Here is a 14,400-nt window from a genome sequence, read left to right on the forward strand (position 1 = left end):
TTTAGCATTTAATTAATTTATACAGGCAGTAACAGCAAATGGCAAAACTTGACGCATTTTGTTGTCTGAAAACTTTGTAATTTAATTCAAATGTATTTTTAAATCAACAACAAAAATGTAGCTCTTAATTTTTGCATTTATATAGCTCTATGTGTATAATACAAACTTCCTTATACATACTTACTGTATTTAATAAAAGTCTGACTGATTTTATGCATTTTTTTGGTATATCTTAAATTTAAGAACTCCATAAGTACGCTCAACACTCACACACACATTGTAACAATCACAAAATGTATGCATACAGTTAAACCTAGTTATTATACTCTAATACCAAATGTGGCAGAGTATATTGCTTTTGCTTAATGTCCTTTTGTCCGCAGCCATTTATCGGCCACGCCCAAATCCGTTTCTTCGAATTTCGAACATTTTTATCTGTAACGAGACACGCTCCCTTTACTACAGCATTTGCAAAGCAGACTCTATTAGAGTATTACGAGGTCGGTTACATCCGACTGCAGTGCTTATAGCACTTGTACACAAATGCATACTCTAGATCTGTTTTGAGATTTAGTCTATTTACTGTCTGTCTTCTCAAACCCAAGGATCTCAGAGGCTATAAGAGCAATACACACAATAAATATATCCATTTTCTATTGAGTCGCCAAAATTGTATTAGATCAGTTCATTTATGTAAAACACATTGCATGATTCCTAGCATTTATCAGAGTGGTGAAGGGTATCAGCTACTCGAGCAAGTTTGCGACTACTGCTTTTTATTTATTTCCCCCAGGAATCATTAAAAAGTTACGTTAAAATATAATTTCGTTTATGATTTCCCGGAGTTGAAAAATACAAAGGAAGAATTCGTGTGCCTCATAACACTGATAGAGCTTATTATGACAAATTAGTTAAAGTTCGGAACATTTTGAATTTGCTACTTGAAATTATAAATAATTTGCACACGTTGCCATTTAGTTAAAAATGTTTAGGTTTTAGTGGCATTTTAACTGAGAAGTTTAGTGAAATGCATTCATTATGCAAAATTCACTACCATGAAAATCGCACGTCTGTCTAAATAAATGGAAAACTGTACAATAAAATGTACAAAAAAACGAGCGTGAAGCGCACTATGATCAAAAACTGAATAATAATATTAAATATTCAAGCATACACAAATGGCATTATAGAGAAACACACAAACACACGCATACAGTAAACATATCCAGCAGTAAATGTCTATATTATACGAAATACTCGACACATATTTAATATTATATTGTAGCTAGAACTGGCTTGTTTGTGTCTGTTACAATCTGTAAACTGTGCAAAAATTATAAATAATTTATAAGCTGCTGTGCTTGGTATTAAAATTGTAAATGTGCATTTAGCCACATAATACAACAATGGCATACAAAACTGCTTACCTAATGTGTGGCTAAAATAACAAAATAAATCAATTGTAATCAAATACTTAATTGCCATGTCACATTGAAATGCATACTGGGCCAAAAGAAGCGAAGTGATGCTAGCACATGGAACTATACTGGAATGCGAGAAATGTTATTTGAAATATGTAAATTGTTTGCTATCATAAGTAGGTAATCTGAAAGCCTCTCCCAATTTGCTCTCAACCCTTCAAGTTGGACAGCTTCTAATTAACCATAGAATGGGTATTTGGTGCTTCTCTCTTCGCTTCTCGCAGCTAGTCTGATAGCCAGCCTGATGTGAGTTATGCCATTGTTCAAGATTGCATGATATTTATGTGAATTGATATATTTAAATGTAAATTAACAAGCAAGTATTTCGCAATACAAATACGTACAAGTATATGAATAAAATGTATAAATTATATTTAAAAATTATAAATGCAAAATGTGTTTCACTAAACAGAAGTTACAGATACATTTCATTACAGCTCGCAGTTCAATATCTCTACTTTGCCAGTTGATGTTGAAGAAATAACGCATTGTGGCTTCATTCCCACAATTTAAGCTCTCGTTATACAAAATTCGCTCATTCGATAAAAATAATACAAAATGCTTTGGTTTTTTTTTTTTCATATTTGTAATTTTTACGTTTATTCATGTTAATAATTTCAATAATATCCATTATTGTTATTTGTTATCATTTATGTACCAAGGTACAAGAATAAATAGTTCATTAGTTTCTCAGTTGGTAATATATTTTCTTGTCTGCCTGTCATAATAAACCGCATACATATATATGTATATATGCATCTGTATATACGTATATTTACGTATATATGTATATTATGCATTTTAAAATATGAAATGTAAGTATGTTAGTTATGTGTGTGTTTAAGTGTATCTTGTATAGGTTTGTATATGCACTAAATATTCTCATAAGTATGCAAATGTTAGTTGAAGGTTTTGTTTATACATATATATATATATATATTTAAAAACCATCATTGGAATAATTTAATTTTTGTATAAGTACATTTTCTATAAGGTTAATATTATGTTTATTTGTTATTTGTTTTTGCCAAACAATGTTGATTATGACGAAATAATTAATAAACACTTGGCTATAATTCAAGTTTATTGAGTTTCATATATATATTTGTTTGTATATATATATATATATATATCATTTATGTTTCTTATCTTTTTCAAATGACAACAATGTAGCGCAAGATCCTGTTTTTTGGTTATGAATTGTTAACAATGTTTTTTTCGTTATTTGTTTCTTGATTTTTTTGTTTTGTTTTCTTTACTTTTTTTTTTGGTTACAAGCACATTCCACATACAATAATCATTTAGGGTATACATATGCCATTGTTATGATTATATTACAAACAGTTCAAATGCTAAATATCAAACGAACAAATTTATGAGCTGCGTTTCTCTACAAGGCCTTTTCCAACTAATACTCCCGATGCATGCAAACATAATATTTAATTAACAGCTACTCTTTGCCATGCGGAGTGTGGGGAGGGAGGCGGGGGTATTTAAAATACAGCGATATGCGTTTAGTTTATTTCAAGTGAAACTCTGCATTTACGAGCAAATATTTTCAAATATATTTCAGCGTTTTGGTTTTTCTTAGTTCTTTTTGGTTTTTGGTTAGCTATACAAAATTGTTGTTTCTTTTATACATACATATTTAATAATACATATATTCTTGTTAAATCTCAAAGTCATCTGGCATTTAATTAACACATTCATTTATTTAATTGTTGAGAAGGCAGCGCAAGAATTTCTCAATTTGATGTTTTTTGTATTTTTTATTATTAAATTATAACAAGGCAGATTATTTATCGTAAGTCTTTTTCAAAACAAAAGTGTATTTTGTGTGCATATTAAAAATGATGTATAGTTTTTTAAGAGTAGAGTAATTAAAATTAAATGCACCGATTTCTCTGTGTTGTGTTTCACTGTGCAGTCTTGCACGGTGGGTTAAATTCTTAATTGTCAATTGTTCAGTTGCTGAAATAACAGAATCGAAATAAATAAATAAGAAAAAACTTTGTGCGTTCGGAAATTGTTTGCAGCAATCCTTTTATTTCTTCTATTTGGAGAGCACATTTTGTTGCACTTTATTGTCAGACTTGCCTATTGACTATGCCTATGCCCACCTAATCAGCCACATTTAGGATCTGCTTGAAAATGATATTTTACTTTAAAATTATATGGATACAAAGATCTTAAAGAAATTGCCAACAAAGATTGATTTAGATGCCGTTTGATCGGGTTCTCATTTCATATGGTATATGTATATTTATATATGTATAATTTTTATTCAAAATACGCAACACATTAAAAATTTTCATTTCACTACATAAATACATACATACATAATTATAATATAATAATAATAATAATAATATGATAATAATAATTACTTTTGACTAGATCCTTGTCATGCATATGCAACGAGTACAGTTGTGTATACAGTAAGTGTGTGTGTGTGTGTTGTTGTTGTTGTGATTATGCACGTGCTTTTAGATGTGTGTGTAAATCAACTAGATAATAATAGATACATGGCATGTATGTATATATATGTATATTATGTTTATGTTTAATTTCACCAAATCGCTAGCTTTGTGCGTTTTTGCTGTTAATTTTCATCATTTTCTTTTCATTCTTTTGCTTGCGTGGGTTTTCAAGCAGTTTTTCTAACGGTAAACTTGCTGCCAGCGTATGTACAATAAAAAAAACATTCAAGGGTTTGCATTGCTAAAAAACATCTCGTTTAAATTTCAGTTCATAAATCATAGAGGCTATCGATGGGGGAAAATGAGATGGAAAAGTCGAGGAAAATACAGCACAAAATGTGCATATTTAATTAGTGCCAAATTTGATGCAATATTTGCATTTTGCACTTAGACATGAGTTATTGTTATCGTTATCGTTATCATTATCGTTATCGTTATCGTAATCTTTATCGTAATCGTTATCAATTTACACACAACACATTGACAAATTAGCAAACGTTGTCTCTCGAAGCACATTTAAACATTTAAACATATTTGATATTTCGCTGGCATAAATTGTGTTGATTTCACTTAGGTTATTCTCTTTGATCTTAACCCTCAATAGATTATCTGCTGCTTCCACAGAACAAATGACATTTACACAAAGAACGCAAACTAATTATGAACATACTATTATAATTTAATATAATAAATTTTTATATATAAATATATATATGTAAGTATATACATATATGGGGATAACTTGTGTCATTTGTCTATACGTTTAGTATTTCTCCGCCGATCGAATGCGTTCAATAAACTTTTGCTAATTTCAAATTGTAACTGTTCTGACTGGTTGTCTGTGTGTGTGTGTGTGTGGATGTGGGTGTGACGAGTGGGTGTGGTAGTGGTATTGTGTATATAGGCTAGTTAGTTTGTCTATAACATTCGGCTACTTGTGTCTGTTTAACAATTACAATTGGCGTTGGGCGTGCCCTGTGTCGGATCCGTCAAACGTTGCCCTTTCTGTGTGCCGCCGACTAACGTTGGATCTGCGTCCAGACTCTCCGACATCTTGTCGCATATAATATCCACCAAACGCTCGAAAACAGCCTGTAAAACGATTTCAAATTAGTACACTTATCTAGTAATAGACAACGAATCGTATCCTCAAATATTTCCAATTCTAGTTAAACTTGCCTTAACATTGACATTTTCCTTGGCTGATGTCTCAAAGAACTCAACGCCCAGTTGATCGGCCAATTGGCGTCCGCGCTCGAAGCTAATCACTCGCTGGTCCTCCATGTCGCATTTGTTGCCCACAAGTATGACCTGAGCATTGTCCCACGAATAAGTTTTGATTTGTGTCACCCTAGACAACAAATTAAATAATTACACACAGAAATACACACACAGCGAGAGAGAGAGAGAGAGGGAGACAGTATTAAACGCAGTCATTACATACCAGTCCTGCACAGAGTTGAAGCTGTCCTCGTTGGTGACATCATACATCAGAATGAAACCCATGGCGCCGCGGTAGTAGGCTGTGGTTATGGTGCGGTAACGCTCCTGCCCAGCCGTATCCTGTGTCCCCAGAATGACAACCGGCAAAGCATTTTGGTCAGTGAGTTGAGGCATTACAAGTTTACATATGTGTCTGTGTGTGCTTGTATATGTATGTATGTGTCATGTGCATAAGACGGCACAATTAGTGCCCCCATCCACTCCATCCGTGCCACACACACACACAGAGTGCGGTCACCTGTGAAACTTGTTGTCCCTAGCATTAAGGCATTTACTCTATGGCATTGATGCTAAATTCAACCCAGTTCTGCAATCAATATAACTGCTGAGTATGTCTGTGTGTGTGTGTGTGTGGAAGTGCATGTTTGTATGCATGTTAACCGTGAATAACCTTGACAAGCGGCTTCCAATTTGTTTGCCCATAAAAGTATGCAGCATATTTTTCAGCACGCGCAGCTGCTTTGAATGCCCATGAAATATGCTACAATTATAAGGCAGCCTGCGCTTTGAAATTTACTCGGATATTACGTATACGCTTTGTAAGATTAACTTAATTCGACTTAATTGAACTTAATGGGTAGGATATGTCTGCAGCTATCCAATTTAGTTCACAAAAGGCTTTGCCTTTGCAAACTAGCCCTTAGTGTCTAATAAAGATGTCAGCCTCACGCAACAATAAATTAGTCGACCTTTTCTCATAATTCAATTAAGCTGTTAAATTTAAGGCCTGACTTTCTTTTAGTTGTCTATTTATTTATTTATATGGGCATCCCTCAGGTGGATAAATGTTTAGCTTAGAAATGTATTATAAAAACTTGAAAAATTAACGAAAATTGCTTAACATTTTCTTACGAACTGATTTGAAAAACTAATCAGAGTTTATCGATGACAGTGGCATTTTATTGAGAAAGAAGAATATTTCCTATAGTACTTTTCTAGAGTATATTCTGAGACTATATACATGCTATCAGCAGCGATTTCATTTCACTATCCAACTCATCTAACAAGTATTTTGTGTGCGTATGTTGACTGGTGAGAGTGGCTCCACTTACCCAGATTTGCAGCTTGACGCGCTTGTCGTGGCGAAAGACAGTCTTGACCTTGAAGTCAATGCCCACGGTGGAGACGAAGGCGGACGTGAAGCTGTCGTCCGCATAGCGAAATAGAAAGCTCGTCTTGCCCACGCTCGAGTTGCCAATGATGAGCAGTTTGAACATGTAATCAAAGTTTTGATCAGCCGCATCCTTTTGCCATTTGGGATCACCACCGCCAGCCATAACTGTGTGCTGCAATCGAATTGGAAATAGAATTATTGGTTGGGAATTTTTTTGAAATTCATGCCGCATCAAGTTAGCCTGGCCTTGTTTCACAGCTGTCGAGCAGAGCCGAAATCTATTTATTCCAGCAACAATACAACACAAGCGACAACTGATCGACTTCAGTTTTGAGAATAAACAAGCAAACAAACAAATAAAACATTCAAAATCAGTCGAATATTAAATTTAAATAGCGCGCATTTCAATTGCTTTTTTTTTTTCATTTACTAATTCTTTGCAATTCTTTCGCAACTTGAGATTCAATTAACACTATGTTCAATACAACGCTGGGCGTGCTGGTCAGCTGGCTGGCGCAGGGATTGTGCCTGCTGATCGGCCAGGTCTGGGAGCATCCACTCCTCACCACTGGCATCTGTCTACTGTTCGGTTTCTTCCATCAGACCGACGAACTTATGCGCCACGAACTCAACAAGAAGTTGCTGCAACGCTTCCGGAGCATTGGCAACCTGTTCTCCTTCTCATTGCTGGCCAAGAGCTGCAATCAGGTGAACAATAATGGCTACAGCTCGGTGCAGGGAGCGAACAGCTGGACACTGGCCCCGGCCGATGCCAATCAGAGTCCCATCAACATTGATGAGCAGATCGTGCAGCGTCTGGCCATACGGGAGTTGCTCAATTGGAACCACTACGATGAGCTGCCCGCCAGCATCCAGCTGGAGAACACGGGGCAAACGCTGCTGCTCCGTGCCAAGTTTCGCAGCAATGTGCCGACAGTGAGTGGAGCCGATCTGCTGGCCAGCTATACGTTCGTCGAGCTGTGCTTCCACTGGGGCTGGTCGAACAGCGAGGGATCCGAGCACACCTTCAACAATCGCAAGTTTCCCCTGGAGATGCAGGTGCTCCATCGCACCGGGGCTGCTGTGCCTAAGAGCTGCACTAGCAGCTATGATCTGCTCATGATTGCCTACGTATTCGAGCTGTCCGCTCACAATCCATTCCTCGATCCGCTCATGCAGAATCTGAAGCTTGTGCAGCAGCCTGGCAAACGGGTGCAAATCGCACCCTTTCCCCTCTCCTATCTGGTGTATCCCTTTCGCACTGGATTCTACAGCTATGGCGGGTCGCTGACGAAGCAACCCTGCTACCAGGGCACCGAATGGTTCATCTTTCCCGAGTCGCTGGCCATCAGTGACTTTCAATTGCGCCACTTTCGCCAGCTGCTCAGCGGCGATGGGGTGACGCCCATTTCCCGCAATTCTCGACCCGTTCAGCCGCTGGGCAATCGCGTCATAAATCTGAACTACTTTTGCCCCTACGATGCCACACAGCTGGCACGCATGCAGCTCAATCTGTTGCAGCAACACGATCAGGAGCAGCAGCACATGGTAGACGAGCATCAGCAGCAGCAAGAACTGAAGCTGGATCAGAAACAGTCGCAGCTTGAACAGGAAGTGCTGCAAAAGAAGGCAACGGCTACTTGCTCGGATGATGAGGGGCAGTTGATTGAGACGTTGGAGACGACGACCACAATAACCAACAGCTCCCATGCCAACATGTACACCACCATACTTAGTCAGCAGGAGCTGCCCTCTTTCTGTCCCGACTCCATCATACTCTTCACCAATAACAACAACAGCAATGACGACCAAGTGAACAGCAGCGATGGCGATGACCACTACCAGCAGCAGCAGGAGGAGCAGACCGGACTAAAGATGCTGACCCCGCCTGGCAGTGTTGCCATCTGTGGCATGGGCGATGGCCTCAACGTGGGCCTTCAGATGATTGAGTAGCATTCCAAATGTTTTCATTTTTTTGCTTTTTATTTTCTACTTCAACTCTGTTTAATCAGCCACAGTCAATCTAACAAGAAGTCGCACCTGCACACTGTAAACTAATCGAATTGAGAGTGCATTAAATTAGTTGCATTTATGTTTTAGCAAAAAACATAAACAAAGTTCAGGTTTTCTCTAAAATGGCCTTGGGACTTGGTACTAACAATCGAGCTGGGCAGAGGAAACATGTCTTGGTCAAGGCAGCTTTAATCAGATATACTTTAAGCAACCACATCAGCCAGAAGAATATGTAGATACATATCCCAGGAAAGATGTGTAACTATGCAAACTAATACCTCAGTTTATGAAGCTATACCAATAAAACTTGGCATATATCCGCATTTTCATGCAGTTCTGGGTTTTTAAAAGTAATAGTGCAGTGTTTTGTGTTTGGTAACCTATTATCGCCTAAAAACTTGCCACATATATATTCGTCTATGACCGCATCATACAAGTCAAGGCACATAAGAAAATTTCTTCAATTTAGCTTTGGTGTAAAAAAAAAACACAAAAACAAAGAAAGTTCAATCAATAATAGCGAAAGTAATTGATGGCAATTTCTGCTATCGAAAGTGCCTCCACCAACGGACCTGCAACATTTACACATATTTACACCTGAATACAAACACGCTTTTATTATTGTTACCGCCCCTAAACCCAATCTATGTATATAGTATACTATATAGAAACAGCAGGATATGGTGGGCATATGAAACCATTACCTGTCAATTTCTTGCGAATTTCCGTTCGGCAAATATGAATATTTTTATAAATATTCCCTCTTCTGGGAATGACTGTCAAAGTCCGCCTCGGCCTTGAGAATGTTTTAGCCTTGTCTTCAGCGGGTGAAGGGGGGCTTGAAGGGTGGCTTAATAAGTAGACAACAACAATGCCACTTTGACTATTTCAACTTGGAGTGAAAAGTGACTTTTTTGTGTAATGCTGCACGTACAAAATATGCTGTGCATAATTTGTTTGTATAGACAAGTACACTTAGAAAAAAAATCTGCATGAACTTTAGAAATTCGCCCGAAAACTAGAAAGCCTCTCTTGTTTTTAGAAATAATTTTCAAAATGTTAAAATTAGAAAGGCTTGGAGAATAGCTTGATAAAGATAAAGGTTAGATAAATTTTAATTAATTTAAAAAAAGAAATCAGAAATTGAATAAAGACAAACCCTTGTTTCTAGAAATATACTTTCCGAACAATAATGTGAGTTATCCTTGGCAATATTTTTCAGAGTGTACAACATTATTAGACCTACAAACACAGCCAGCAGAAGATACAACAGCTCCAGCAGTCAGGCAGCCAAACAGTCATTCAGTCAGGCAGTCATTCAGGCAGCGGCTGCTGAGAGGCTCTTGAGGCGACAGGCAAAGACTGTCAGGGACAGGCATGTTCAAGCGAATAGGGACAAGCTGTTATCATAGCGAGTTACATGTTTGTTTTCATTTCTCTTTTTTTATCTGCCCCGCCAGGCTGCAATTATCGATTTTGTACATAACAAGGGGGTTTGTTCAGTGTTCGCTTTTTGGTGTTGGCTTAATGTTTCACAATTTGAAAGCAGCTAATCGGCCTAACGTTGAACAGCTGTTGTAATTTGCCAGCATAACCTGTGGTCTACTTTAATTATTGATAACGAACACAAAGCAAATGCGCAAATACGCAACACAAATACAAACACACACTGGGTTTTATCTATGCCTGTGTGTGTGTGTGTGTGTGTGTGTTGGTGTGTATTTGCTCAATTATGCAGATAACTTGTCAATTTCTCAATCAAAATTGAGGGCATTCGAAAGTTTTGGATATTTGGGCAACAATTCAATAGACCCGCAGCTATTGTAGACTTAACAACTTTAGATTGCTGTGTGTATGTTTTGGGAACCAACTCGGACACAAAGGCCACACAAAGCTTGAACTTTTTAATGTATAGGCCCAATCAGCTGTCAATTGCCAATTGACCATAAAAATTGTTTTGTGAATTTTATCGCCACATTTTATCAATGGCAATTGTTATAAATGTTGCCTTCTTTTTTGAGATTCTTTTTACAATAGTCTCTTCTAAGTCTTCAAATGTATTGTGAAACTTAATTACTTATTATAAAATATGTTTAAAATATAAATCTTAGTTTTGGGCAATTATTTTTCAATCGAGTAACTTGCAATTCACAAAACAGTTGTTATCTGGAAAAAATCATGGACTCCATTTAAGGGCATATGCGAAAAGGGTCCACATCAAAATGCCAAAACCCTTATTACATAGATAATATAGAAAAATCAATCCTGAAGGTGTAGGGCAATCACTTTTGTCAATCAATCAACTTGCAAATTAAGGAATTCTTTCTTGATAGAATGAGCCAATGAGTGATATCACACTTTGCCCATGAATTGTCTCTTGTCATCAGTCTTCTTAACCAATTGACGTCATTCGCTTGTTGCTTAAAGTCTATCAGACAACAAATCGAAACTATTCTGTAATACTTGTCAAATTAAAGGAATAAATGCCTCAGCTGCAAAACTATTTCAAGTCGTGCAACTCTTTATTCTTGAAAAACGGTGAGCCTTCAATTGTCTTGGGTCCTTTTCTCCTTCCTTTGTTATAAATGAGTGCAATCAATGCTGCCAAGTGGCTGTTGTAGGAATGAAGTAATTATTGTTGGACAAAATAAAAAGCGGAATAAACGAAAGTTGTTGTTGATATTTCAACTGTTTGCACATCTCAGATAGTAAATATATATATACTATGTACATGTCTAGTACAACTCTACATAGATAAATGCAAAAAAATAAAGAGTCCCACGCGGCGTATACTTAATGTTATTTATAATGCAAATGCATTAGGCATTAGCAGTGACTTACTCTTGAGGTTGTTACGGTTGTTTATCTGCAGCTACTGCTGTTGTTGTTGCTCTTGCTGTGTATGTGTGTGTGCGGCTGTGTGTGTGGGCTTTGATTGCCCCGGATGCCAGCAGATATCCTGGGGTAATTCCTTAAGTGCTGCCGCAGCTCCTTGTGACAACCAACTGCTCTTCTGCTGCTCCTAGTTGTTTTTGTCTTCTTCTTCTTCTTCTTCTTATTGTTGACGTATGCCAACTGTGTGTGTGTGTTTGTTTTGTGTGTGTGTGAGTGAGTGGGTGTGTGTTTGCGTGGGTTTTTGCGTGGGAGTAAGCTCGTTACTGTTATTTTTCACACAAATACACACAAATCGATATGTCGCTGCGAGTTGCGATTTTCACTCGATTTATGTCTTTTTTCGATTTTTTTACACTGAGCTACTGCTTATTGGTTTTTTGGGTTCAATTTTAGCCTTGGTTCTGGTTTCGTGTCTCTCCAGTTTGCTGCCTGCTGTTGGAGTTTTTTGCGCTTTTTATTTACGACAATTCGATCAATAATTCAGTGTGATTTTGACACGCGTTTCGTCTCGCCCGATTCAGCTCAATTGTTCGTTTAGTCAAATGGCAAATTCTCAACTGATTTTCAACTTTTATATTTTCAGCTTTTTACTAAGAACTTTTATCGCTTTCGCTCTGTTTTATACGTCGTCGTCTTTTACAGGACTACGAATGAAGTAAAAATTTTCCTGCAGTAACGGCAGTTTGTGTGTGTGTGTGAGAGAGAGTGTGTGTCTGTGTGTGGATTTTGCAGCGAATTGACTAACGCGGCGAATATAAGCGTTTTGTATACGTTTTCATCATTTAAACAGTTTCAATTGTTCCAGCTGCTGCTGCTTCTTCCTGGTGCTACTGCTGCTGCTGCTCCAGTGGTGAAAATCGATTCACAGCTTTTCTTCCTTTTTTTTTGCTGCCAAAGCTGGCCGAGCTTTCCATTCATGCGACGCAGTTGCGCACAATAACTATTAACGTTATGCAACACTGAAGTATCGATAAAATGGTTTTTAAGTTCATTGAAGTCTTATCTTGAATGGGTTTTTGGTTTATGTTTTGATTGTCGATCGATTTATTGCAAATAAAAGTCAGAGCTAAATAAAAATGTGTTGTTTTTATGAACAGTAAACTTTAATCATTAATAAATTGAATCAATCACGCTACAATTTGCTGTTGCTCGCCAGCAAATCACGCACCACTTGCACCGCATATTTGGCAGTGCCTGGCGCCGTGGTCACTCCGTAGCCACCGTGTCCATAATTGTGCACAATTTTCAGGCGACGACCCTCGGCATTGGTCAGCAGTTCCGGCTCCACACGCACCACGGAGCGATGTGGCCGAAGACCGACGCATTCCCGTACAATTTCCGCCTTTTTCAGACTGGGTAGCAAGTTATAGCAGCGCTCCTTAATGGCCATGCTGTCGTACTTGCACCACTCCATGTTGTAGCTATCGTACTGGCGACAACCACCGATGGTGACCGTCTCAAAGCCGGGCAACACATACGTATCTAGATCGCCATAGAAAGCGGTCTTAATCCATGGGGCACGTACCTTCAACACCTGGCCCCGAATGGGAACTAGATGTGGATCGTTGCACAGCTCCTTGGCGCCCATGCCCGTGCAGTTGAGCAGCACATCCACACCACCCGGTACATCAGAGAAGCTGCTCACATGCTGACGCAGCACCTGACCACCATTCGCAAGGAATCTGCAAGGGAAGCGAGATGATTAAATGGATGAAAGTGAATGGAAACTGGGCAAGACTACTTCTTGGTGGCATAGGGCAGAAAGAGGCGACTCTCTGTGAGGCAAGTTGTGAAGAAGGAGCCATATTTCCAGCCACCCTGGCACAGCTGTAGCTCCTCCTCGGTGGCACGTCGATAAACGGGCAGCAGTTGCTCAATAAAATGATTCTAAAATAAACAAATTTATTAGAATAAATTAAGTAAATAAGGCCGATAAGTAGGGCTGATTAGAGACTTACGCGCACAATGGAGGGCGTGGTCCGTGAGAATATATAGCCGGAAAGCTGACAGACACCGGCCAGCGACGCCTCCTTCGAGCGACGTATGTCGTCCCAGTAGTTGAAGGCATCCCTCATCCACTGCCTGCAATTAAAGTGATTTAATATTTAATATTTATTTAATATTTATTAGTGCTTACTGCGTAATTTCTTGGGTGGGGCCCATGAAGCTGGTGCCGGGTCGAAAGATGCCGGCTGCCACATAGCTAACGGTATCCTCGTTGAAGCGATCGGCGATGATCGAGATTTGCGCTGTGGGAAACTGCTCCTGCAACTCCAAAGCGGTCGTCAGACCAATAATGCCACTGCCTAAAACACCGAAATGCATTTTTTTGATTGTGTCCCTGTTGAAGCGAATTCCTCACTGAGTTATTAAGTTGTGCGGCGCGTGCATTTAAAGCTGTCTGCCGGATGCTTATCAGTAGCGAATATCGGGCAACAAGCGCTGATAACAGATTAGCTTAGCAAACTGTGCTTATAATTATGGACGCCACTGTGCGACTTTATTATTCGCAATATATTCTGGCTTATTAATATTACTCTAATTGACGCCATTGGCTCTAAGCTTGTTTGTTTCCCTTAGATCAGATTGTTATGCTGCTCATATAATAATATTCATTTCAAACATTTATTTGCATAAATGAATTCAGTTTGTTTATTTTGAACAGCTGTTTTCGCAGCTCTGGTCACTTTCACATGCAAACGATAGTTAGATACTCCAATTAATGCAAAAGGTATCGATACCTTAAAAATTGCTCAATTGGTTGACAGACGGAATAAATTTGTTAAAACTTACTCTTTATTCCCAATTAAATTATTTGTTTTCATTGCTGAAATAGTTTATCGCATAACTGGATGGAAAGGAGATGTATTTCAATTGGAATGCCAACAGCTGTTTGAGGTTGTAAAACTATCGA

The 14,400-nt window shown here is 38.2% G+C and overlaps 3 protein-coding genes across 4 annotated transcripts; 1 reads left to right on the plus strand and 2 right to left on the minus strand.

Annotated features, from left to right (window-relative positions):
• Positions 1 to 4,381: 4,381 nt before the first annotated feature.
• On the minus strand, positions 4,382 to 12,330 carry LOC6570550 (ras-related protein Rab-3). Its single transcript, XM_001996739.3, has 5 exons — positions 11,433 to 12,330; positions 6,517 to 6,750; positions 5,406 to 5,524; positions 5,141 to 5,312; positions 4,382 to 5,053 (listed from the first exon to the last, which is right to left on the minus strand). The coding sequence occupies exons 2-5, from the start codon at positions 6,739 to 6,741 to the stop codon at positions 4,907 to 4,909; spliced, it is 663 nt and encodes a 220-aa protein (XP_001996775.1). The 5' UTR covers positions 6,742 to 6,750; positions 11,433 to 12,330; the 3' UTR covers positions 4,382 to 4,906.
• Positions 6,868 to 8,914, plus strand: LOC6570551 (carbonic anhydrase 1). 2 transcript variants are annotated; one of them, XM_043215672.1, is made up of 2 exons: positions 6,873 to 8,188; positions 8,225 to 8,913. In XM_043215672.1, the coding sequence occupies exons 1-2, from the start codon at positions 7,053 to 7,055 to the stop codon at positions 8,529 to 8,531; spliced, it is 1,443 nt and encodes a 480-aa protein (XP_043071607.1). In that variant the 5' UTR covers positions 6,873 to 7,052; the 3' UTR covers positions 8,532 to 8,913. The 2 variants fall into 2 exon arrangements, with proteins under 2 accessions (XP_001996776.2, XP_043071607.1); XM_001996740.3 differs by having other exon boundaries at positions 6,868 to 8,914.
• Positions 12,331 to 12,557: 227 nt separating the features above from the next.
• LOC6570552 (D-aspartate oxidase) lies at positions 12,558 to 13,903 on the minus strand. The gene is made up of 4 exons (XM_001996741.2): positions 13,624 to 13,903; positions 13,445 to 13,568; positions 13,228 to 13,373; positions 12,558 to 13,168 (listed from the first exon to the last, which is right to left on the minus strand). Exons 1-4 carry the CDS (start codon positions 13,809 to 13,811, stop codon positions 12,619 to 12,621), a joined length of 1,008 nt encoding a protein of 335 aa, XP_001996777.1. The 5' UTR covers positions 13,812 to 13,903; the 3' UTR covers positions 12,558 to 12,618.
• Between the last annotated feature and the right edge of the window lie 497 nt (positions 13,904 to 14,400).

The sequence above is a fragment of the Drosophila grimshawi genome, unplaced genomic scaffold, assembly GCF_018153295.1.
Source record: "Drosophila grimshawi isolate 15287-2541.00 unplaced genomic scaffold, ASM1815329v1 contig_1367, whole genome shotgun sequence".
Classification (NCBI taxonomy): Eukaryota; Metazoa; Arthropoda; class Insecta; order Diptera; family Drosophilidae; genus Drosophila; species Drosophila grimshawi.